General features: G+C 43.3%; 1 protein-coding gene and 1 long non-coding RNA gene across 5 annotated transcripts in view; one reads left to right on the plus strand and one right to left on the minus strand.

Moving 5' to 3' along the window:
• Positions 1–4,512, plus strand: part of LOC140389660 (uncharacterized) — a 73,211-nt gene extending 68,699 nt beyond the window's left edge. The window contains exon 3 of the long non-coding RNA XR_011934441.1: positions 3,002–4,512. This is a non-coding gene — a long non-coding RNA (uncharacterized lncRNA). The remainder of the gene's footprint in view (positions 1–3,001) is intronic.
• The window catches only part of LOC140389654 (arf-GAP domain and FG repeat-containing protein 1-like), a 109,839-nt gene that overhangs the window by 43,480 nt on the left and 42,071 nt on the right, over positions 1–24,288 (minus strand). For all 4 annotated transcript variants that reach the window (XM_072473983.1, XM_072473982.1, XM_072473981.1 and 1 more), the window contains exons 4-5: positions 15,643–15,802; positions 7,420–7,570 (exon numbers count right to left, since the gene is read on the minus strand). In XM_072473983.1, coding sequence (XP_072330084.1) covers positions 7,420–7,570; positions 15,643–15,802 — 311 coding nt within the window. The remainder of the gene's footprint in view (positions 1–7,419; positions 7,571–15,642; positions 15,803–24,288) is intronic.

Below are 24,288 nucleotides of genomic sequence, written 5' to 3' on the forward strand. Positions count from 1 at the left end.
CCCAGGGATGCGCCCTAGATGAAATTTCATTAAAGTTGCCAATACACTTAGGCTCGCAGGCAGCAGAGCTGGCAGCGATTGCATATATTGTAGACCAGCCCGACTCGTTCCCGACCCCAGCAGACATCTATTCGGACAGCTTGTATGTCTGTAATAGTTTGACAGAGTTCCTACCACTCTGGGAAACAAGAGGATTTGTTTCCGCGGACGGAAAAGTCAGTTTCTGGGTCAGTTTTGGAGTGGAGAGTTGGTCAGTTTCTGGGTCAGTTTTGGAGAGGTGGTTTGGTCAGTTTCTGGGTCAGTTTTGGAGTGGAGAGTTGGACGGTAAACCCCTACCCTCAGCAGCCCCATTACTCCGCCATATCTTAGAGACAGCGAAGGATAGGAAATACGGAATAATTAAGATTCGCAGTCATCACCGTTCTTTCCCCCCCTGGAAACGTTAAAGCAGACACCCTAGCGAAGGCAGGCTCCAGGCATGGTTATTTTTGGAAACCCCACCCCCCGCCCGAGAGCACCCCAGTACATGCAGTTCAGGTCTCACAGATCAACATTCAGGATTTAGCGAAGGCACAGAAAGAGGACAAGAAACTCAGGGAAGTTTTAAAGGGAACCTTCCCAGCCCCGTACGACAAGTTGAAAAACTCAATAACCACACATGATGGTGTGATTTTAAAGGATGGCATTTATATACTTCCCAGCCAGGACAGGAACCAGATCATTTGTCAGTTCCATGACAATCATGGACACCAAGGAATTGAACCCACCCTAGCCACCTCAGGCAGCTCTGCTGGTGGCCTGATTTAAAAACCGATGTAACACACTACATTGAGAATTGCTTAATCTGTGCCCAGAACAATCCAGACAGATATGCGAAAAAGGCTCAACTTAGCCATACCCGCCCCGTTAATGGACCCTGGACAAATCTCCAGATAGATTATATAGGACCCCTACCCCCGTGCAGAAATGGTTACAAGTATGTGTTGGTGGTCATAGACACCTTCACAAAATGGGTGGAAGCATTTCCATCATGAACTAATATGGCCAAGACAACGGCTAAAATATTAACACACCACATCTTCACAAAATGGGCCTCCCACGCAGTATGGAGTCCTATCAAGGCTCCCATTTCACCGGACAAGTAATGAAAAACGTCCTCACGATTTTTGGCATTAGACAAAAGTTCCATATCGCATACCACCCCCAGTCAAGTGGTATTGTAGAACGAATGAATAGGACATTGAAAGCCACCCTCAGGAAAATAGCACAGCAAAATAACAGCACCTGGGATTCAGTACTTCCATTTGCTTTAATGTTCTTAAGACACACGGTATCCACGTCCACAGGATACACACCCCACACCCTCATGACCAGACGCCCCATGAAAGGCACTGAGTATTTATTAGGACTGGATTTGGCCCTCACGCATGAAAATGCGGTTAACCAACTGGTACAGAACATAAAGACAGCCCAACTCGCAGCAGCAGTGAGACTGGGAACAGGAAGAAACAAAGCAAGGCTTGTTTCGGCAAAACAGTACACGCCACTGAGTTTACAGTTGGGCAACAAGTTATGCTTTCCCTTTACATCCCCAGTTCATTCCTTTCCCCAAAATTTTCCGGACCGTACTCCATTTCGGACAAAGTCAGCCCCTCAGTATACAGAATAACCTATGCCAATGGTAAGTCTGCGTGGTTTCATATAAACCAGCTCAAGGCTTACAGCTTGCAGAATAACCACACTCACATCCAGCTCGCAGCAGCAGACGATCACACCCCGCCCACAGCTGACGTATTCCTACCCTCCCCCACCCAGTCCAGCCCGCTCTCAGACACGACTTCAACTCCGTCCCCAGAGGCACGACTCCACCTCTCCCTTCCTTCAACCAGCAGCGACAGTGATAGCGATCACAATGACGATAGCCACAGCACACCACAATACGACTCTACCCCTGCACCAGACCCCACTCCCAACGAATCCGAGCATGATTCTACTGACCCATTTGAGATCACTTATATCAAAGCTCCTGACCCAGACCCACCACCCGACAATTACGGATTGAAGCATAGTAGCTCCAACCTCGACACACGATTCTGGCACCGAGACAATTCGTTCAGGCTCATCCGGAATGATGAGATGGACCCAAATGCGCCCCAAGCAGCTTTAGCACGGTTACTACAGTCAAGAGTTTGGCAGCCGGGAGAAGATGATGACTTAAGAGTCTGACTCCCACTAAACAAATCCCTTTGCGACCCTGTTCGCTATTGAGCAGTGAAGTGTCCAGATGATAGAAAAAAAAAAGGAACCGATGGAGAGATACGGTGTCCTTTCTGATGGAACCTGCACCATGTTTGTTCGTCAGTGTTCACGCTAAGTGTTGTTTGTAAACTCAAAGGTTTCACGGACCCCCGTCACCACTCCTTTGACGCCCAATGGCTGTTAGAGGAACAAGTTTGTCCCCAGACAATAGTTCAGAGAAACTAGTTTGTCGACAGAACACGACTCATAGTTGCTCTCCTAATTAGAGAGGCAGCCACAAAACGACCACATTCGTACCCGTTCTTGCCGGTTGCTCAGGCAGTGGAGAAACGGCATTGGTCCCCGCACTGCCTGAGGACCCCCCTTTGGTCAGCTACGCTCGGGTAGAGCACATACGGCATTGATCACCGTCCTACCCGGGGATTCCACCCATTTCTTACCCGCCGCGGCCCATACGCACCCCATTTTGGCTCGTTACGTTCAAAATTCTTTTGTTTGGTTTTGGCATTCTTGGGTTGCTTCCCTATGCTATTTACATCCTCAAACGCTGGGATGGTAAATCACACAGGCTCGCAGTACGGCAGTTTTTTTCTTAAATGCCTAGTCCAAATATTTGGTTTAAAAAAAAGAGGGTGTCACAGATGGTGACCAATTATAAAGGGAAATTGGCAATAAAGGACAGACAGACAGACATACGAGATCTTAAGCAAGATAATAACAAAAATTATGCTCGTGTTCACAGAGCTCCAGAAACCCAGGAACCTCAGAGGAAGACAAAGAAGACTGACAAAGATGAAGACAGCCTTCGTGTTCACATGGATCTTAGCAGGATCCCTTCAGTTGCGCGCGGACACTATCTCCCTGACCCCTACCACACGAATCGTAAACGATTCTCACCGCTGCAATACATGGAACCACGAGATAACTAGCCCAGCAACAGCCAGCAATACCCCGACCTAGTGTGATAAGTTTATCACCTGGTACTCACTCTCATATGTAGTCGAACCACTCTTAGTGCTGGCGATACTTTGCAGTGACGTGCAAACGTTTAGAGTTAGGAAATGGCGAAAGAGAGCATGTCGCTCTCGCACTCCGGTACACAGGTTTAGATCCCCCATTTTCGGGTTTCACCAGACCCCCAATCCCATTGGGACGGATTAAAGAGCATCAATTTTCTTTATGTATTCTGTGGAATAAAGAGATGTAAACTTGTGTGTCTGACTGCCAGGCCAGAGAAATTTGTGTGCTGCTGTTTTGCACAGGTTAAGATGTATAGATTTTTGGATTGTTTGAATAAGGATTGTTTATTGAGAATAGTTAGAGGTTCCAGTTTTTTATTTTTCTGTAATGCATGTATTAATGTCATAGCGCCCCGTAGAGCTTTATGATAATGAATGTATTTTAAATGGTTTAGGTAAAATTGTGCTGCATAGGATAGGACAGTGTAGATCCTATGTATGGGTGCCCCGGTTGGTCAGAGGATGAAGACGACATAGTCGTGTGATCCTTCACGCTTCGCGTTGAGGATCACAAGGAGGGAGTGTAGCCATCTGGGATGGCCACGTACCGATTACAAAATGGACACTTGCAAAGAATGCAGGGAAAATTGGACAATACTAAGAAACAAGCAGGTGCAAGCTCTGTCTGTTGATTAGAACCTTAAACTCTCAGACAGGACAGAAACTGCCAAGCAATCTACATACTAATGTGCCATCTCCGGGGACAAAAGGGAAACATTTAGATACACAATGTTAAGGCAGACACCCCGGCGCCAGAAGAGGCTAAAACAAAGCAGACCAACGGTCACTAGGACACGCCCAGCGATCAGGGAACCACCCCTCTATTGGAGGAAGATCGATACGACTGATTGGGGAAAGACCCAATTAGTTGAGGCCAAGTTCAAGGCCCGCCCAAAAGCACGCGAAGCCCTTTTTAGTATAAAAGGTATTCTCCAAGGGAGAATCTTTCTCCTTTGGCTTTGGCTCTCAGCAAAGAGAGAGACCAGCCTAGCAGCTACATGTGACCAAGTAAGTTCCAAGTCAACGCACGCTATGAGATAGATGCTCCTAGTTGCTACTCTGTAAACAGCTCAACCCAGCAGCCTCAGAACCGAGCAACGGCCATAGTTCCTCTGATTGAGTGGGCACCTGAAGCTAAGTATAGGCTTTCGTAATAGTGGTAGTTTAGTTTGTCGAGTTTATGCATGAGTAGATTTGACTTTGTGTAAATAAATGAGCATTGCTTTTGAACTTACTAACTGGTGTATCAAGTCATTGATCAGTATTCGGTTCTGAACCTTGTGGCAGTGTCGAAAGATACCTGCCGACTCTTGGACAAACGGAATTAAACAGAACCAAATTAAGAGCCAACCAAAGAGAGCAACAAGCAATAGGGTCCTAATTGTCGCAAATTTCAGTTGTGAAGATTCAGCTGCAAGAAACTGAAGACAGACTCAAAGTTTGACTGAATGATTTTACTCTCCACCAAATTTGAGTAATATTGGAGTAGGGTGTGCCTGTGTATATATAGCTATTGTTCCACTTGATTTGATGTGTTCCCAGCTGAGCAGGTTAGGTTAAAGTCACCCCCAACCCCATATCAATAAAATCTCAGTTCAAACCCATATTACATAAGTAGTTCTCTCAATCAGTTTTGAAAACGCCAGAAACCCTGTAATTCTGTTTGCTTTTAATATGTTAGACTGGAGAGGCGACAGCGTGGCTACTTAATTTTAGACCACTAAGACAGATCTACAATTAAACTATAATGCTGGTTTTAAGTAATTAAAATGCAAGGAGGAATCCGGTAAAGCCTACTTAAAAAGCTGCTGGTAATGGTTCGGCTTAATGGAGCCACCACTTCCCCATATACTACAATCCTTCCCAAAAGCCAGATGTTTCTTTTGAACTGAGGTCATTTAAAGTGGTCACTAAATAATTGCTTTACTTCTTCTTTGATCACAAACTCAGGGTAGTCTGAAATTAAAATGGTTTGTGATGAGCAATTGAGGATCTATGACCCGAGTTGCATTCCGAAATGAGGTAGTGCAGTGACTCAGTATATTTAGGAACAACAACAAAGTCCTAGAATGAATTGTTACCATAAATTCTTCATGCAATGAAAAAGAAATTAAGGGGGAGAGAGAGAGAGAAGTAGAATGAGAGCTGTATGTTTATTGGATGAGTTGTCTAATGGGAACTAAGGTGTTAGGGTTAAGAAGCTGCATGTAATCTGTTAGTGTTAGAACTGAAGTAAACATTTAAATATGGTTTTCTTTTATTTTAATAAAGTTTGTTTATAAAATAACCAAGCCCTATTTCATATATTTTAACTCCTGGAACGAATGATCTTTCCGCACCGCATTAAAACTTCAAAAAAGCTATGCCATCTGGTCCAGCCTCTCAACCACCGTTGAAAACTGACTAGGCATCCGTAACACTCTGGATAAGAAAAGGCTGAGGGGTGACTTGATAGAGGTCTTTAAGATAATGAAAGGGTTTGATTTGATTTGTAGGGGAGACAAAAACTAGAAGCTATAAATATAAGATATTCACTAATAAATTCAATGGGGGATTCAGGAGAACCACTCTTACCCAAAGCGTGTTGTCAAGGGGCTATTGCCTCACTCTATAAGTTTTATAAAATATCTATATTTTATATATATATATATATAAATATATTAATGACTGAAGCCTCGTCTGGCTATGACTCAAACAAATGGGACTTCCTGGCATTCCAAACAGCTGCCACATCGTTATCTCCAAGGAGTCATTAATGCCACTGATTACAGAGATCAAATCCCAAGGAATTGTACAAAGGTCATTACATTACATTACATTCCCTCGGCGAGACCCTGGCCAACAGAGACAATCAGTCTATGGGTACAAATGACCCTGAAACCTCTGTTGAACATACTAACCATCTCAATAATCCAGATAAAAAAATATACATCTTTGTCCAAAGCGAGGAGGAAAACTGGGAATCATGTCATATGACACCCACAAACTGCTAGAACTTTTAATATTGCCTTATGAAGCTGCCATCTCCCATTGACCAAGCAGTAGCAGAACCAGAGCAAAGCCCAGTTTAAAAATTGCCTGGCCCCAATCTACACTGTTTCCACTGGAACTTACGAAATTTTTAGCAGCACTTTCAAGATTAATTCATCCCTATGTGGACATCATCTCTACTGTAAAAGTGAATTATCTAACAAAACTCTTCTGAAAGAATACACCACTGAACTTTGATTCTGGACTCATGTGAAACAACAATTCTCATCTTGTCTGTGGTCTTCGCCTTTCTTATCCCTCTTTTACTGTATGAATGTACCAGGGGCTACTGAGCGACAAACACCCTGCCATGTTTTGAGTGCATGTAAAATAATTACCCCTCTGATTTCACCCTATCTCGATTGGTTCATAGTGGAGTTATTAATTGATGTTGGATCGCTCCAAAACTGATGGATTGGTAAAATACACTACCATTCATAAAGGGCAAAACCTTTCTGTTTACAGACTGGTGATGAGAGAAGAAATCAGGGGCGCTGTCTGTGTCAATGGTTAGAACACACTAGTATAAGGGGTACGAGAGACAAATGGCATAGATGCATTCAAGGCAAAGTTAGATCAAGTATTAGGGAAAAAGTAATGGAAGAGTTATGCTGATAGTTAGATGAAGAGGATGTGAGGAGGCCCATATGACCTGCTTTTGTGATGTAGACTTAAGATAACTAAATGTGACCTACTAATGCGTATTCCCCAACAGATGACTTTTAAACAACATTCTAGCGAGCACAACAGCCAGCTGCCCTACAAACAGGGTGTGCTTTGGGAGACCAAACTCTATGCAATGTCTCACACCAAAAAAAGATTAAAATTGAATGCCCTAACTCTAGAACCATGCTAGCTCAGGTTATCTTCAGATATCAATTATATTCATTATTCCAACTATTGGAACAATCATGATGTGTAATTAAGCACAGACTTCAATTCTATCAGGATGATTACGAAAAAGGAAACATTTAGTTTCCCACATCATTTAAATGCACTCACAAGGCAGTTTTCCCAAAATCCAAATGTTTGTATAAAAAAATAATTGTTTTTACTCAATACCAATAAACATGAAAACAGTACAAACAAATAACCGTAAACATTGTCTTACCTGCATGATTGTTAAAATGTGTGAAGTTTGCAAAGTATGGAGGTGCAGACTGAGGAGCAGCAAAGATATCTCCCCCGAGGTCAGTCAGGAGATCAAATGGAGCCACTTTCTTCTCCTGTTGGGATCCTTGCGATCGACTCACTGCTGGGGACTTTTAGAATATACATTACAAATTTAGCTTTAACTCACATGTGTATCAACAAGCTTTGCCACTATCCATAATCCTTGGTCTAGTAAATGATAGGTCAGGAGGCACTGAGGATAATAATAGCTGGCAGGACTGAGGGTTGGCATAGTAATAGTTATGAAGGGCAGAGGATGGAACCTGAGGAAAGGAAGATACTGACAATGTCAGTGAGCAATGATCTGTTGTGGCCTTGAATTGAGATTTGACTGATCGAGGGGGCTGAATACACTAGATATGAGCCAAGATAGTTCAAGTTTTATTCAAATTTAATTAATAATAATGCTTCAATAAGGTCCATCTTCAGACCACACCAGACAACACCAATAGATCATGAATGAATTCTACGTCATCTACACTCACACGCAGACAATACTATTGATCAGTCACATGTAGCTCAAGGAATCGGTAAATTACTAGCTCAGTATAAAAGATTTGAAAAATTGGTTAAGATAATATGAGGTAATTAAGATTATTCCATTTAGATGAATGAAATAAAACTACTATACACATCTCCACCTCTCTTTTCAGCATTCAAAAGGGGCATTCCTTCTAGACACCCTTGTCCCCTCTTCAATCACCATCACTCTCTCCCTTTCCCATGGTACCTTCCCACACAAGCAGGGTTTAACTGCCTCCCTTTCCTTTCTTTCAACACCTCCCTTCTTCTCGTCTCTCTGCTCACCGCCCAATGTCCCAAATGCACTTTCCAATTGAAATAATGATTTACCTGTGCTCATTTCAATTTGGCATTCTGTATTCAATGTTCACAATGAGATTTCTTTTGCAATGGGAAGATCAAATGCAGACCAGGTGACCACTTTGCAAGAACACCTCCATTCAGTCTGCAAACATGACCCCAAGCATCCAGCTGTCTGGCATTTTAATCCTCCGCTCTACTCCTGCTTTGGTCTCTCTGTTCCTGGCGTCCTACACTAGTCCAGGGATAAAGTTTCTGCTAGATTGAATTCACCTGACATCAGACAAACCAATATCAAGGTTCAGAGAACTTCAAGCCCATGTCCAGCATGAATGGAGCTTTTGTGATCTTTTCACTAACTTTGAATTCAGTCCCATGCCAAATCGAATTAATGAGCACAGCAGCTTTCTGCCAATTGGGCCAAATTGTGGCTCATTGAAAAGGTGCTTCTAAGCAAGCTTTTTGTTATTTTTCAAGGTACCAAAGGCACCCTCCAACCGTTTTAAGCATTAAGTATTTTGTTTCCGAGGAAACTGTCTATCATTACACCAACTAACTAGTCTGCGTAGTTTTTTCTTGTTTTAAAGTCATTTTCAGTTATTTAAAATTATGTTGTTCACATGCGGTGCATCAGAAAGTTATGAAAACTGCTTCTTGTTTGTAACAAAGGTATCCATCTTCTGATTTAACATGTTGCAGCTCTCGGGACTTGTTGAGTTCGACAACTTTAGATTTTGACCTTTCTCCTCCAATATGTAGATAGGCCGACTAGGGGGCGAGGCCATATTGGACTTGGTGTTCGGCAACGAACCAGGCCAGGTGTCAGGTGTCTCGGTGGGAGAGCATTTCTCTTCCAATATGTAGATAGGCCGATTAGGGGAGAGGTCATATTGGACTTGATGCTTGGCAACGAACCAGGCCAGGTGTCAGATGTCTCGGTGGGAGAGCATGTCGGTGACAGTGATCACAACTCCTTGACCTTTACCATAGTCATGGAGAGGGATAGGAACACACAGTATGGGAAGGTATTTAATTGGGGGAGGGGAAATTGTACTGCTATTAGACAGGAGCTGAGGAGCATAAAGTGTGAACAATTGTTCTGGGGGAAATGCACAACAGTAATGTGGGGATTGTTTAAGGAGCATATGCTGCGAGTGCTGAATTGTTTTTTCCCACTGAGACGAGGAAGCAATGGTAAGGTGAAGGGGCCTTGGATGACAAGAGAAGTGGAGCTTCTAGTCAAGAGGAAGAAGGAAGGTTGACGAAGCAAGGATCTGACTCGGCTCTAGAGGGTTACAAGGTAGCCAGGAAGGAACTCAAAAATGGACTGAGGAGAGCTAGAAGGGGGCATGAAAAATCCCTGGCGGGAAGGATTAGGAAAAACCGAAGGCGTTCTACACTTATGTGAGAAATAAGAAGATGATCAGAGTGAGAGTAGGGCCAATCAGGGATAGTGGAGGCAACTTGTGCCTGGAGTCTGAAGAGATGGGAGAGACCCTAAATGAATACTTTGCTTCGGTATTCACTAGAGAAAGGGACCTTGTTGCCCATGAGACCAGTGTGAACCAGGTTAATATACTCGAACAGGTTGATATTAAGAAGGAGGATGTGCTGGAAGTTTTGAAAAGCATCAGGATAGATAAGTCCCCTGGGCCTGACGGGATATACCCACGGTTACTACGGGAAGCGAGGGAGGAGATTGCTGCGCCGTTGGCGATGATCTTTGCGTCCTCACTCTCCATTGGAGTAGTATTGGATGATTGGAGGGAGGCGAATGCTGTTCCCCTATTCAAGATAGGGAATAGGGAAATCCCTGGGAATTACAGACCCATCAGTCTTACGTCTGTGGAGAGCAAAATATTGGAAAGGATTCTGAGAGATAGGATTTATGATTATTTAGAAAAACATAGTTTGATTAAAGATAGTCAGCATGGCTTTGTGAGGGGCATGTCATGCCTCACAAGCCTCATTGAATTCTTTTGAGGATGTGACGAGACACATTGATGAAGGTCGGGCAGTTGATGTGGTGTATATGGATTTCAGTAAGGCATTTGATAAGATTCCCCATTGTAGGCTCATTCAGAAAAGGGGTGGGGGAGTTGCATTACTGGTCAGAGATGATATCACAGCTGTGATTAAGGAGGGCACTATGGAGGATTCGAGCAGAGGCAATTTGGGTAGAGCTAAGAAATAGGAAGGGTGCAGTAACATTGTTGAGACTTTACTACAGGCCTCCCAAGAGCGAGCGTGAAGTGGAGGTACAAATATGTAGACAGATTATAGAAAAATGTAGGAGCAATAGGGTGATCGTGATGGGAGATTTTAACTTCCCCAACATTGAATGAGACTCATGTAGTGTTGGAGGCGTAGATGGAGCAGAATTTCTAAGGAGCATCCAGGAGAGTTTTTTAGAGCAGTATGTAAATAATCCAACTCGGGAAGGGCCAATACTGGACCTGGTATTGGGGAATGATTCCGGCCAGGTGGTTGAAGTTACAGTCGGTGATTACTTTGGGAATAGCGATCACAATTCCGTAAGTTTTAGAATACTCATGGACAAAGACGAGAGTGGTCCTAAAGGAAGAGTGCTAAATTGGGGAAAGGCCAAGTATAACAAAATTCGGCAGGAGCTAGGGAATGTGGATTGGGAGCAGCTGTTTAAGGGTAAATCCACATTTGAAATGTGGGAGTCTTTTAAGGAAAGGTTGATTAGAGTGCAAGACAGGCATGTCTTTGTGAAAATGAGGGATAGAAATGGCAAGATTAGGGAACCATGGATGACGGTGGCATTGTGAGACTAGCTAAGATGAAAAAGGAAACATACATAAGATCTAGGCGACTTAAAACTCATGAAGCTTTGGAGTAATATGGGGAAAGTAGGACAAATCTCAAATGCGCAATAAAGAGGGCTAAAAGGAGTCATGAAATATCTTTGGCTAACATGGTTAAGGAAAATCCCAAAACCTTTTATTCGTATATAAGGAGCAAGAAGGTAACTAGAGAAAGGGTTGGCCCACTCAAAGACAAAAGAAGGAATTTATGCGTCGAGTCAGAGGAAATGGGTGAGATTCTTAATGAGTACTTTGCATCGATATTCACCAAGGAGAGGGACATGACGGATGTTGAGGTTAGGGATGGATGTTTAAATATTCTAGGTCAAGTCGGCATAAGGAAGGGGGACGCTTTGGGTATTCTAAAAGGCATTAAGGTGGAGAAGTCCCCAGGTCCGGATGGGATCTATCCCAGGTTACTGAGGGAAGCGAGGGACGAAATAGCTGGGGCCTTAACAGATATCCTTGCAGCATCCTTGAGCACGGGTGAGGTCCCGGAGGACTGGAGAATTGCTAATGTTGTCCTTTTGTTTAAGAAGGGTAGCAGGGATAATCCAGGGAATTATAGACCTGTGAGCTTGACGTCAGTGGTAGGCAAACTGTTGGAGAAGATACTGAGGGATAGGATCTATTCACATTTGGAAGAAAATAGACTTATCAGTGATAGGCAGCATGGTTTTGTGCAGGGAAGGTCATGTCTTACAAACCTAATTGAATTCTTTGATGAAGTGACAAAGTTAATTGATGAGGGAAGGGCTGCATATGTCATACACATGGACTTCAGTAAGGCTTTTGATAAAGTTTCCCAAGGCAGTTTGATGGAAAAAGTGAAGTTGCATGGGGTTCAGGGTGTACTAGCTAGATGGATAAAGAACTGGCTGGGCAACAGGAGACAGAGAATAGTGGTGGAAGGGAGTGTCTCAAAATGGAGAAGGGTGACTAGTGGTGTTCCACAGGGATCCGTGCTCTGACCACTGTTGTTTGTGATATACCTAAATGATCTGGACGAAAGGTATAGGTGGTCTGATTAGCAGGTTTGCAGATGATACTAAGATTGGTGGAGTTGCAGATAGCAAGGGGGACTGTCAGAGAATACAGCAAAATATAGATAGATTGGAGAGTTGGGCAGAGAAATGGCAGATGGAGTTCAATCCAGGCAAATGCGAGGTGATGCATTTTTGAAGATCCAATTCAAGAGCGGACTATACGGTCAATGGAAGAGTCCTGGGGAAAATTGATGTACAGAGAGATCTGGGAGTTCAGGTCCATTGTACCCTGAAGGTGGCAATGCAGGTCGACAGAGTGGTCAAGAAGGCATACAGCATGCTTGCCTTCATCAGACGGGGTACAAGAGTCGGCAGGTCATGTTACAGTTGTATAGGACTTTGGTTAGGCCACATTTGGAATATTGCGTGCAGTTCTGGTCGCCACATTACCAGAAGGATGTGGATGCTTTAGAGGGGGTGCAGAGGAGGTTCACCAGGATGTTGCCTGGTATGGAGGGTGCTAGCTATGAAGAAAGGTTGAGTAGATTAGGATTGTTTTTAGGATTGTTTTTGTTGGAAAGACAGAGGTTGAGGGGGGACCTGATTGAGGTCTACAAAATTATGAGAGGTATGGACAGGGTGGATAGCAACAAGCTTTTTCCAAGAGTGGGGTGTCAATTACAAGGGGTCACGATTTCAAGGTGAGAGGGGGAAGGTTTAAGGGAGATCTATTTTGGATCGAAAACATAGAACAGGGGGTAGTTTCTCAATGGTGAAATTCTAGCAGCAGTGGAGATCAGAAGAAATTGGGAAACAAGGTACATAGATCATTAAAATATGAATAGGTATCGAAAATAATCAAAAGGCATAATGGAATGCTGGTCTTTATATCTAGAGAAATAGAGTATAAGGGGATAGAAGTCATGCTTCAGCTTGTACAAAAACCTGGTTAGACCTGGAGTACAGTGTGCAATTCTGGGCAACATTTCTTTGGAATGATAGACTAGCAGTGGATGGAACGCAGCATCGATTCACTAGAATGATAGATGGCCACTAATGGTTAAATTACAAGGAGAGATTACACAAATCAGAGCTGTATTCCCTGGAGTTTAGAAAATTAAGTTGTGATTTGATCAAAATGTTCAAGATATTAAAGGGGAGCGGATAGGGTAAGATTGTGAGAAACAAGTTCCATTCATTGGAGAGTCTAGGACTGGGAGAATAGTCAAAAGTTAAGAGTGAAATAGGGAATACTTATTCATGCAATGGATGGTAGATATTTGGAATTCTCTTTTGCAAATGACAATTGGTGCTAGATCACATGTTAATTTAAAAACAGAGATTGATACATTTTTGTTACCAAAGGTATTAAACTATAAGGGCCGAGGGCAGGTATATGGCAATAGGTCGCTTATCAGCCACAGTAGCACAATGGTTAGCACTGTGGCTTTACAGCGCTAGGGTCCCAGGTTCAATTCCCGGCTTGCGTCACTGTCTGTGTGGAGTCTGCACGTTCTCCCCGTGTCTGCGTGGGTTTCCTCTGGGTGCTCTGGTTTCCTCCCACTAGTCCCAAAAGACGTACTGTTAGGTAATTTGGACATTCTGAATTCTCCCCGTGTACCGGAACAGGCGCCGGAATGTGGCGACTAGGGGATTTTCACAGTAACTTCATTGCAATGTAAGCCTACCTGTGACAATAAAGATTATATTATTATCTCATTGATTGGAGGTACAGGCTCAATAGGCCACTCCTATTCCCATATTAAACACATAAGGGATTATTTTTTAATGCAAAAGAATACACAATCATGTTCCAAAATGCTGCTGAAATGCACTGGTTTATGGAAACCATTAAGCAGTGATTATGGAAAGAAAATTGAGCAGTAACTCGAACCATAAATTCACTTGGAAAACCTAGCACAATTTGCGTCCAGAGTTGAAACATTACGCCAGGTAGATTTAAAAGATAGCAGGGAGCTCTTGTTTAAGTTTCTTCTGCAACCAACATAGAAGGATTTAACAGGCCATTTCTTTTACTACTGGGGATTTTATTTTCACATTTGCTTGTATCCCCACAGAGAGTCCATTCACAGTAATTTAGATACTGCAGAAACTTGATACAACAGTGTTTTTCAAACTTTTTTTCTGGCGGTCCATTTTTGCAAAATAGCCACCTCTCACGACCCACGCCACGTTATGGATTCAATAAACAATAGATTCTCCAAAGTTACTTTTTAAAACATCACATTCATTGTTGGCACTTCTGTATTATTAAATGTAAAAAATTGTGAATGAAAACATATTTTCTATTTTTGTTGTTGGAGATCTAAATATCTTGTAATAAAAATATCTGCACTGTGATATTTCAGTGTTCGAGTCTTTTGGTCGCAGACTCCTGAGGTGTTTGAAGCGGGAATGCGGGAATTGTTGGAAACACGCCTGGATTTAGGCTGATGGGGAAGGAAGGAGACTCACTATTGATCGCAAAGTCAGTCTCACTGAGAGAGTGAGCGGAGAGTGTCTCTGCCCATTTTAAATATACATCAAACCCCTTATGTAAACACAGCACAACATTAAACATAGATCTGAGTGATAAGGTTAAGAGTAACAGAAGCTCAACAGACAGCAACAAGGTTAACTTTCACTGAAATTGAACCAACACTGACAACGTTATTGGTAACAGAAATTCAAGATTCATTGACAATGGTAACAAAGTCAGACATTAATAATGCATCCGATTCAAAACGTTAACCATGAAGTCGGTCTCTTTGTGTGATCATTGACTCTGTACTTCCTATGAGCTTCACTTGAACGGTTGTATTTTCCCCTGACTGGGATAGTTGGAGTTCCCAAGCCCACACCCATCGTCCCAGAGCGGGTTCATAATGGGGCAAATATAAATCAGCTTTGTGAAAATGGACCAATTGAAAGGTGGGGAGAACCCCACAGGAGACACAGGAATTATCTGCTCTAGCTAGATCCTGTAAAAGGGATTATTCTGGCTATGAGTTACTGACTGGGGTACTTGTGGACAGATATTCTAGTCCGCACGGTCAGTTGCTTTTGGGTGGGGGTGAAGGACTGGAAGAAAAAGTGCAAAGCACTGCTGGAAACTAACGTTGTGCAGAAGGAGTATCTGCAGGAAATAAATTTAAAGATGATTGACTTTTCTATTTTAAACTCTTTAGTTGGAGGTGCAGGTGCTGACTAACCTGGCTGATCAGCTGCTGCAGAAACGGGAGTGGCTGCTGGAGGCTGTATCTGTGGCGGTTACTATAAGAGTGGCCTAGGGAGGCAGAAAGTCCACGGCACCAACCTCTACCTCAGCCTACTCTGGAGGTACTCTGCACACACTGCACTGTAACCAGAATTCACCCAGGGAGAAAATGGAGGAAAAGGTCAGGGGATCCCCGGGGATCATTTTTGGAGACCTTTTGGGGACCCATTTTACATCATCTCGCGACCCCCACTTTGAAAAACACTGTGATACGGTATATTTAAATACACTTGTTCTTTACTTACTTGAGTTGGTGTTCCTTTGCTCAAAGGCAATGCTGATGCAGTTTCGTAGAGTGACTTTACTGGTTTTACTTCAGGAGTACTACTTGCACTGCTAGCAGAGGACCCTGAGATAGAAGCATGGGCTGCTGCCACTGCCCAGGCCCGTTCTGCTGGCACAAACCTAGAGGAAAAGAATGCACAAAATGAATCATGCTGGACCAAGAAACCATTCAAAGCAGGACTGCTCATTAAAATAATAGTACACTGATAGACACCAAGTCAATCAGAGCCGCACCAATGCAACACTTGTATGCATTTGCACCCATCAATGCTTCTTCTGTCATTGAGCCTCTGTAATTTTCACAGTGACTGCAGTGCGAGAAGTTGCCAAAATAACACTGTGCTTGCAGTGCCTTGCAGATATATGGGAGTGTGGAGTTTCCGCTAGGGCGGGCAATCAACAAAATCTGCTATGGTAGTTTTGCCATAGTGAGGACAGGACGTGTGCAAATTTCCATGCAAGCGCATTAGTGTAAAAACCTGAACATTAAATTTCTCAGGTATCAGCACACAGAAACAATGTGAGCCGGACTGGAACAAGGCATTCTTCAGCAGTGCTTTGAGGTTGACAGGAAATGAGCCATTCTTCAACTGACTGATCTAATGCTCTCAACCTTAGGGCTAAATTGCTGGCTTTGAAAGCAGACCAAGGCAGGCCAGCAGCACGGTTCAATTTCCGTACCAGCCTCCCCGAACAGGCGCCGGAATGTGGCGACTAGTGGCTTTTCACAGTAACTTCATTTGAAGCCTACTTGTGACAATAAGCGATTTTAATTTTCATTTCAATTGGCTTTAACCGACAGCTCAATCTATCCTTGGTATAGCAAACCTGTGACTGGCAGTCAACGGAAGCCATACAAGCACTTAATGGACAGAATTTAGACTCATTTAAACTGAATTTAGTCTAATTGCAGCAGCAACTGGAGAAACAAACTTGGCTCCAGCTTCAAATCCTGCTAAGATCCCTGAACAAATGCTATTGGAGAAAATTACACCATTTTAATTTGAAGGTGAAGCCAGTTCTGTGGGCTTCGGACTAATAGAATTTTGTACCGGCTTATAATATTGCTCCAGAATGAAGTGGTTAATTAATGGAACAACTGACTTACGTTTAAAATTCTGTTATGTCTAGCACAATTTCATCTGTGCACAAGTACTACTGGAGTTTCATGTTCAGGTATACAAGACCAGTTTGGCCAGTACCTGTCATTTCCCAGTTTTATGCTTTTTGTTCTGGTTATCTGGGCAGTCATGGAGCAGTCACACACCCTGGTGTTTATTGGTGTTTTGCTGCAAGGCAGCACATTATCACTCCTTCATTATCGCAATCTTCCAGACACTTAAAAGTGTCATATTCGACCGGAAACAAAAATAATCCTACAGCAAGGCGGATAGATTATTTCCATCATTTAAGACATAATTATAATTGTTGGAAAATTTTAAGTCAAGATGAGTGGCGCCATTACTGGAAAAGAAAACATTTTCTGCCTCAGTGTCAGAGTCAGGCATGTGCAAAACAGATACAATTCTAGTTATTCTGTCCAACCTTAAATTCAGGAGAACAAATTTCACTATTTCAGCGTGACTTTATACATCCCACACATTGGGCTGGATTCTGCGATTGGCGACACCGGAATCGCGTACGGTGATCGGCCGGAGAATCCCCGTTTACACTGGAATCGGGGGCATCGCTGTTTTTGCGAAGCTCCGCCCCCTCAAAAACGGCATACTCGGGGAGTACACCGCACACCGTATGGACGGCCTCAGGACGTCACCCGAGGCCCTCCTCCGATGCTCTGCCCCCAATGGGCCGAGTCCCCGATGGCGTCGCTCGGGTATGCTCACACCGTTCAGGGACCTCGCGTGGCAGCTGCAGACTGAGTCCAGCGCCGCCACAGTCGGGGACAGTCGTTCCGCTGGTTGCAGGGACTTCAACAGGGGCTGGGGGGATTGGTGGGGAGTGGTCAAGTTGTGGCGAGACTGGTTACAGGGGGGCAGCTTTTGGCAGGCCGGGTCCGCACGCGGCCGGCACCATGTTGCATGGTGCATCCGCTGCAGGCCGCCGCCGTGCGCATGTGCAAGCACGGACCCGGCCATTCTCCTGCCGTATCCGCAGGTAAAGCCGGGGCCTAGCTCCTCACCGGATGGAGGATCGATGCGGGAGCACCGCTGAATTTCTGATCGTAAGACCAGATGGATCCTGCGGTCATAGCCGCAGGATCGGAGAATCCAGCCCATTAGCTTTCTTCGTTGCATAAGTGAGGATGCCTACAAAGTCAGGATCAATCAGTTTTGAATTGTGGCTTTTCTGTTGTAGGCCCTGGATTGACGATGTGCAGTTTCATTTACGACTCTTGCAGAAGGCATAGAAAAAGGCGAAATGACAGTGTCCCAACCACTGAATGAACCCAACCATCTTCTTTCGTTGTTGGAATAAAACTTATGTGAACATACAAATGCAAACAAAAAAAAGTTTAAGTATACTTTGTAATTGGCAAGTTAGATTTCCAAAGTACCGTCAAAAAGACATAGGCTGAAGAATAGCAAGTGGACAGTGCGCAGAGGTTGGAGTCAAAAGAAAGAATGTTAAGAGCATGAAAATAACATGATCTTAGGGAAATGGATGTTTAAAGCAGGGAAAAAGGAAACAAGGCTGCAATATTAAGAGGTGTTGCACAGGGAAAAGGAACAAGGTGGTTGAAGGGCAGCTGCCATTGGTGGATTAATGGAAGAGAGAGGGCCATGTTGGAGACTGGAAGGTGCACAAAGGGGCATAGAGCTAGAGGAGACCACGGAGGTAAGGAGGAGCAATAATGTGGGGAAATCTGAAGGGAAAGGGAAGAATCTTAACGTTAGAAATCTGGGATGGTGGAGCTCGATAAAAACAAGGATTGTAGAGGTGCATACCTCCGTGCAGGCGAGTTGTGAGCCTTATTATTTTGGGCAACTTGGTAGCTAATGAATGGGAAGCCAAAAAGAAATCAGATAAACCCTGAATCATTATTAGAAATATATACAACAGTAATCATTGGCTGAGAATAAAAAACCTAACACGATCTTAATTATTACAGCTGGTAATATATTCTATTTTAATTATATAAATATCTTGTCAAATGGGGAAATACATGCATCTCTTTCTCCCCACCCCATGGATCTATGGATTTTTTTTTTCCAATAACACACACACACAGGGAGCTGATATCTTGTATATTTCATCCTGGTTACTCCTTCCATTTTTTACTGAACACCTAAAACAACTTTACTGGCCAGCATCTTGACCTAGCAGTTGTGAAGGACACTTATCAAGTCAAGATGGTATATGACTTGGGAGAAGAACTTGAAGGTGACTGTTTTCAGGTTCACTAGCTGCCCTTAGGAGCACAAGAACTGCAAGATAGAAAAAAAGACCAAGGTACATCTAGTTTATCCTGGTCGTCACTAATATGGGTTGGAGTGGTGCTGTTGTAAAGGTTTGTAGACACATCGCAACTACAGTGAAAGAGCTAGATCTCTAGATTATCAGTGTCAATCAGACAAAACTTTGACATGGATGGGGTTGAGCTTCTTCAGTTTTGTTGCAACTGTCCAGGCTAGTAATCAGCATTCTGTGAGATTACGCATTTGCAGTTTGTGGAGAGGCTTTTAAGACTCAGATGAGCCACCCACTGCAGTCTCTGAGCATTTGTGCTGGTCGAGGTGAGTCTCTCGTTGATGGAGATACCCTAAGATATTGAAAGTAGGATGCTTCATGGTAATGCTACTGAATGTTAAGGGAGTGTGGATGGTTAGGTTCTCTTTAGTTGCATATGGTCATTGCCTAGCACCTGTATGGTGCAAATGTTACTTGCTAGTTAGCAGCTCAAGTCTGGATGTCATATAAATATTGCTCATGCTTCATGGCTTGAGGAGTTGCAAATCGTAACAGTATACAATCAACAACAAACAGCTCCAGTTTAGACCTTACGATGGATGAAAGGTCTTCATCGAAGCAGCTGAGGACAGCTGCCTTGATGGCCTGGGCTGAGATGACTGGCTTTCAAGGATCATCTTCCTTTGTACCATCTACTGTAGAGTACACCCCTGATCCCTATCGATTTCAGTTTTACTAGTTCTTGATGCCACACCGAATGAAATGCTGCTTTGATGTAAAAAGTAATAACTTCCATGCAATGTACCTTAAATGCATAAATAAGTGCCCAAAGTTCTGCTATTAACCCCTGATACTGCAGAGGCCTCTACCAGTGATTACAATGAGGGCAAACTTCGATGTGGCAGAAAGCAATCTTGTTAAATACCTTGCTCTAGACCAAATTAAAATTACTCATTCACTGTTCATCAATACAGAGGGCTTACTGTCCATGACAGCATCACAATATTACATAGGAGTTTAGACCAAAGTGCCAGAGCATACAAAAGGTGTATTTTATCCCCAAGTATCTAAGTCAACACCATGAGCCTTCCAGATCACACTCTAGAAGAATGAGTTTAATGAATATTGCCAGAAACCAATATCTATTGGAAGGCAATTAGAAGGCATTTTGGGGAAAACGCTCATCTAAATATAATTTTAAAATTGCGCTATTTATTCCTAAAGAGCTGTAGAAAAGGGGATTCTGTTAGAAGTAGTAGTAAATATGCTGATCTGGAATGAAGGTATGTGATGGCAAATCACTCAATTCAGACTCTAGAGAATAATTGGACTCCCAATTATGATTTAGTAGTTATATAAAAGCTATAGATTTACTCTTGGAGAATGGCACATATAACATCCTATTTCAAGTATAAGGTCAGTTTATCATAAGCACTAGGTTTTAGTAACAGTAATCAGCAGAAAAAAATCAAGACAGTTGGGAGAGTTTGGAGATAAATAAGGAGAGCCAGCATGGATTTAGAAAAGACAGATCGTGCTTGACTAAACAAATTGAATTTTTAGATGAAGTACCAGAGAAGGTTGGTGAAGGGAAAGCAACGCATGTTGTCCATATAGATTTTAAGAAAGTCTTTGACAAAGTACATGAAAAGGTGGTTAACAAAATTGAGGTTCATGGAGAAGCAGTGTCATCTTTGTTAAAAAATTGGCGCAAGGCCAGAAAACAGCGAGTTATCGTAAATGGATATTTTTCAAACAGGGGGGTGACAGACAGTCTGCCTGTGATACCAAATTTGGAGGTGGGGCAGTCAGTGAGGATGATACCAACTGACTGTTAGAGGACACAGATGGACTATCAAAATAAGCAGACAAGTTGTAGATGGATAATGTCAAGAAACGCAAGATGATGCATTTTGACAGAAGGGATAGGGAGAGCCAATACACATTCAATGGCACCGTTCTAAAGAATGTGCAGGACAGAGGGACCTGGAACCTCATGCACAGGATTATGACAGATTTAGGTAAGGTAGACAAAGAAAAGCTGTTCCCATTAGCTGATGGTACAAGGACTAGGGGACACAAAATTTGAGATGCAGGAGAAACATGAGGAATAACTTTGTTTTAAAACGCAGCAAGTGAGAACAACCTGGAACTTGCTACCTTCAAATGAGTAGGAAGTGAAAATGATTGATGGTGATTTCAAAAGGACAGTAGGCAGGAAATAACTTTGCAGAACTCCAGGGATAGAGCAAGGGAATAGGACTAATTGGATTGCGCTATAAGGAGTCAGCATAGACTCTATAGGCTGAATGGCCTCCTTCCATGCCATAATGACAATGACTAGGTGATGAAAGTGATTTTTAATGTGTTCCTTGCTCTCAAATTGATCTCCTCATCTATCCTTGGGGTTGGAGAGAGAGAGAGAGAGAGAGAGAGAGAGAGAGAGAGAGAGAAGCCAGGATTAGGAGGGTGGTCTTGCGGAGAGGGCGATATGCGGGGGAGGGAATGTGAAGAAGGTGCGGGGCTCGACTAAGGAGGGAAAGGCCCGATGGGTTAAGATGGAGGAGGGCTCGTGTAGGGGGTTGAGGTTACGGACGATGGCAATGCCGCCACTCCCGATGGCTCCAGAAAAGTATTCGGTGAGTCCGGTGGAGGTAGCCACTTTGAAGATCTGGAGGCAGTTTTGGCAAAACCTTAAGCTGAGGGCCGGGTCAGGATGAAATGCCGATTAGGGGGAATCGTGGGTTCGAGCCGTAAACCCACTTTTACGGCGGAGGTAAAAGTGCGAGGTTTTGGAGGTGGTATGAGAGGGGGATCAAGAAAAGGAAGGACTAATTTCTTGGGGGAGGATTCGCAAATTCTATGGTGAATTTAAATATTTTTTTAAAAAAGACAATGATTCAGCTCTGGCTTCTGCAGCACTCTGGAAGAACGAAAGACCATTTTATTCTCTAGTTGTGTTTCAACTACTCGTAGTACTCAAGAATGCTACAGAATTAATTTATGAATACGCCTATGTGCAAAATTGTTAATCTGATAACAGTCCAATCGAGATTCCAGTTATCTAACGAGTATACAACACAAATTGTCAACACTTGAAGATTTACCAAGAAAACTAATTATCAGCTACAGCAATGTTGTGGATTTTCTGTATGACATTCTGCTGAGTGGGATGAAGGTGAATGTGTATTTTAAAATATCAGTAAATGCAGACATTAAAAGATGGAAGTATTGAAGAGATTTTTTGCCTCAAGTAGCAACATGCTTTTATGATGTGCTGTTCCTGCTGCTGCCTTGTTACAGATGGAAATAAAATTGTCTTCATCAAGTGGTTAGGTTATTACTATGATTTCAGCAAAACATAGCATTGCTGCATGATATGCAATGTACTAATTTTGATTATCTTATATTTATTTTTGTATTCTTTGTTTTATAACCTTTGATTGTATCTCCCATTACATTTCAAAGAACTTTCGAGAGGGACTGATTTGTACTAATGGAGATATGGCTCAGCAATCCCACTGGCAATTTCACGGAGTGGTTTAGGTAAGTTCTCTTCCCATTAGAATGAAAATAACCTGCATCAATGGCAGGGGAGTGACTCAACAGTATGAAGAAATACATTTAAAGCTCACAGTTCCATGTCTGATTTTGACTGTATAACGTGTTTCATACTTTGGTGAAGGGCAAAGATCTGAGCTAACCAAATATTTTGAAGAGACAAAATTAAAAGAAAATCACTTGCAGGTCTGATCTGTAAAAGGGACAGCTTTCCCCATTTCTGGTGTGTTGAACTGGGGGCTTGGGAATGGGATGTAGCATCTTCCATCTTGTAAGATGATAGTTTGTGTCTTGGTTGTCAACTCGGTGTTAAGTGTAGTCTGGTGTGGCTCCGGGGCCCCTCTCCGTCTCCACTGCATTTGCTGCAGAGGAAGATAGTGCTTTGAGAAGGTGCACGATTTGATCGCCTCTGGGCCCTTTTCTCAGCCAGTTCAGCTTTTCATTTCTAATCACCCCTTTCAATGTCCTTTCAAACAGTCAGGCTGCAAAGACCACAGCTGCCAGAGGTTATCGCCCAGTTGTCAGAGTCAATGCCTGCCATTTTAATTTCTCGCTTGCAGGTGTCCTTGTAACAGAGAGATGGATATCCAGGAGGTCACCCGCGCTCACCGTACAAAAAGGTATTTGGTTATATGGCTGTCATCCAGCCAATGATTGTGGCCAAGCCAGCGCAGACATTGTTAGCTTAGTAATGAGTGTATGCTGATGGAATTAGCATGCTTCAAGATCTCGGAGTTGGTGACCTTGTCTTTCCAAGAGATGGCGAGGATACTTCAGAGACAGCAAAGTCGGAAATTTTCTCCTGCCTAGCACACATTTGTCCAGGTCTTGTCACTGTAGAGTGTGCTGTGAGGACAGAGGCTTGGTAGACTTGTAGTATTTTTTTCCTCAGTTGGGTTGCTGTTGTTTCACACCCTCTTACTCAGCTTGGATGCAACAGCTGCATCTTTTGCAATGTGTGTGTTGATTTCAGCATCAAGTGACAGATTGCTGGTGTTTGTGAAGCCTAGATAGGCAGAACTATCAACAACCTCCAGCATCACATTGTCATTGCTGATGGATGGCAGTATTTCAATATCCTGGACCATGACATTTGTCTTCCTGATGCTGATCGTCAAACCCTTTAGAGGCATGAGAGAGTATGACCACTTAAGACATCTACCAGCTGAATATTTAGGGCAAAGTGTTACACAGAGGGTAGTGGGTGCCTGGAACTCGCTACCGGAGGAGGTGGTGGAAGCAGGGACGATAGTGGCATTTAAGGGGCATCTTGACAAATACATGAATAGGATGGGAATAGAGGGATACGGACCCAGGAAGTGTAGAAGATTGTAGTTTAGTCGGGCAGCATGGTCGGCACGGGCTTGGAGGGCCGAAGGGCCTGTTCCTGTGCTGTACATTTCTTTGTTCTTGTTCTTACTAATGCAGGGTGTTCCTCAATATGGAATGTCTGCTTGGGATCGTCAGCGTTGAACAACTCTATGAGGAGGACTTGGTGCACCTTTGTGTTGAATCTCAGATGAGTAAGGCTCAAAAGCCTTCTGTCAGTTCCGGTATCCAAGTAGACACCCTGTAAGTCATATGACAACAGCAAAGAGAAAGATAGGCCAAAGAGTTTTGGTACAAGAACACAACTCTATTTGATCCCACTGTGGATCTCAATATGTTCCGATGTT

This window comes from Scyliorhinus torazame, chromosome 14 (assembly GCF_047496885.1).
Source record: "Scyliorhinus torazame isolate Kashiwa2021f chromosome 14, sScyTor2.1, whole genome shotgun sequence".
Lineage (NCBI taxonomy): Eukaryota > Metazoa > Chordata > Chondrichthyes > Carcharhiniformes > Scyliorhinidae > Scyliorhinus > Scyliorhinus torazame.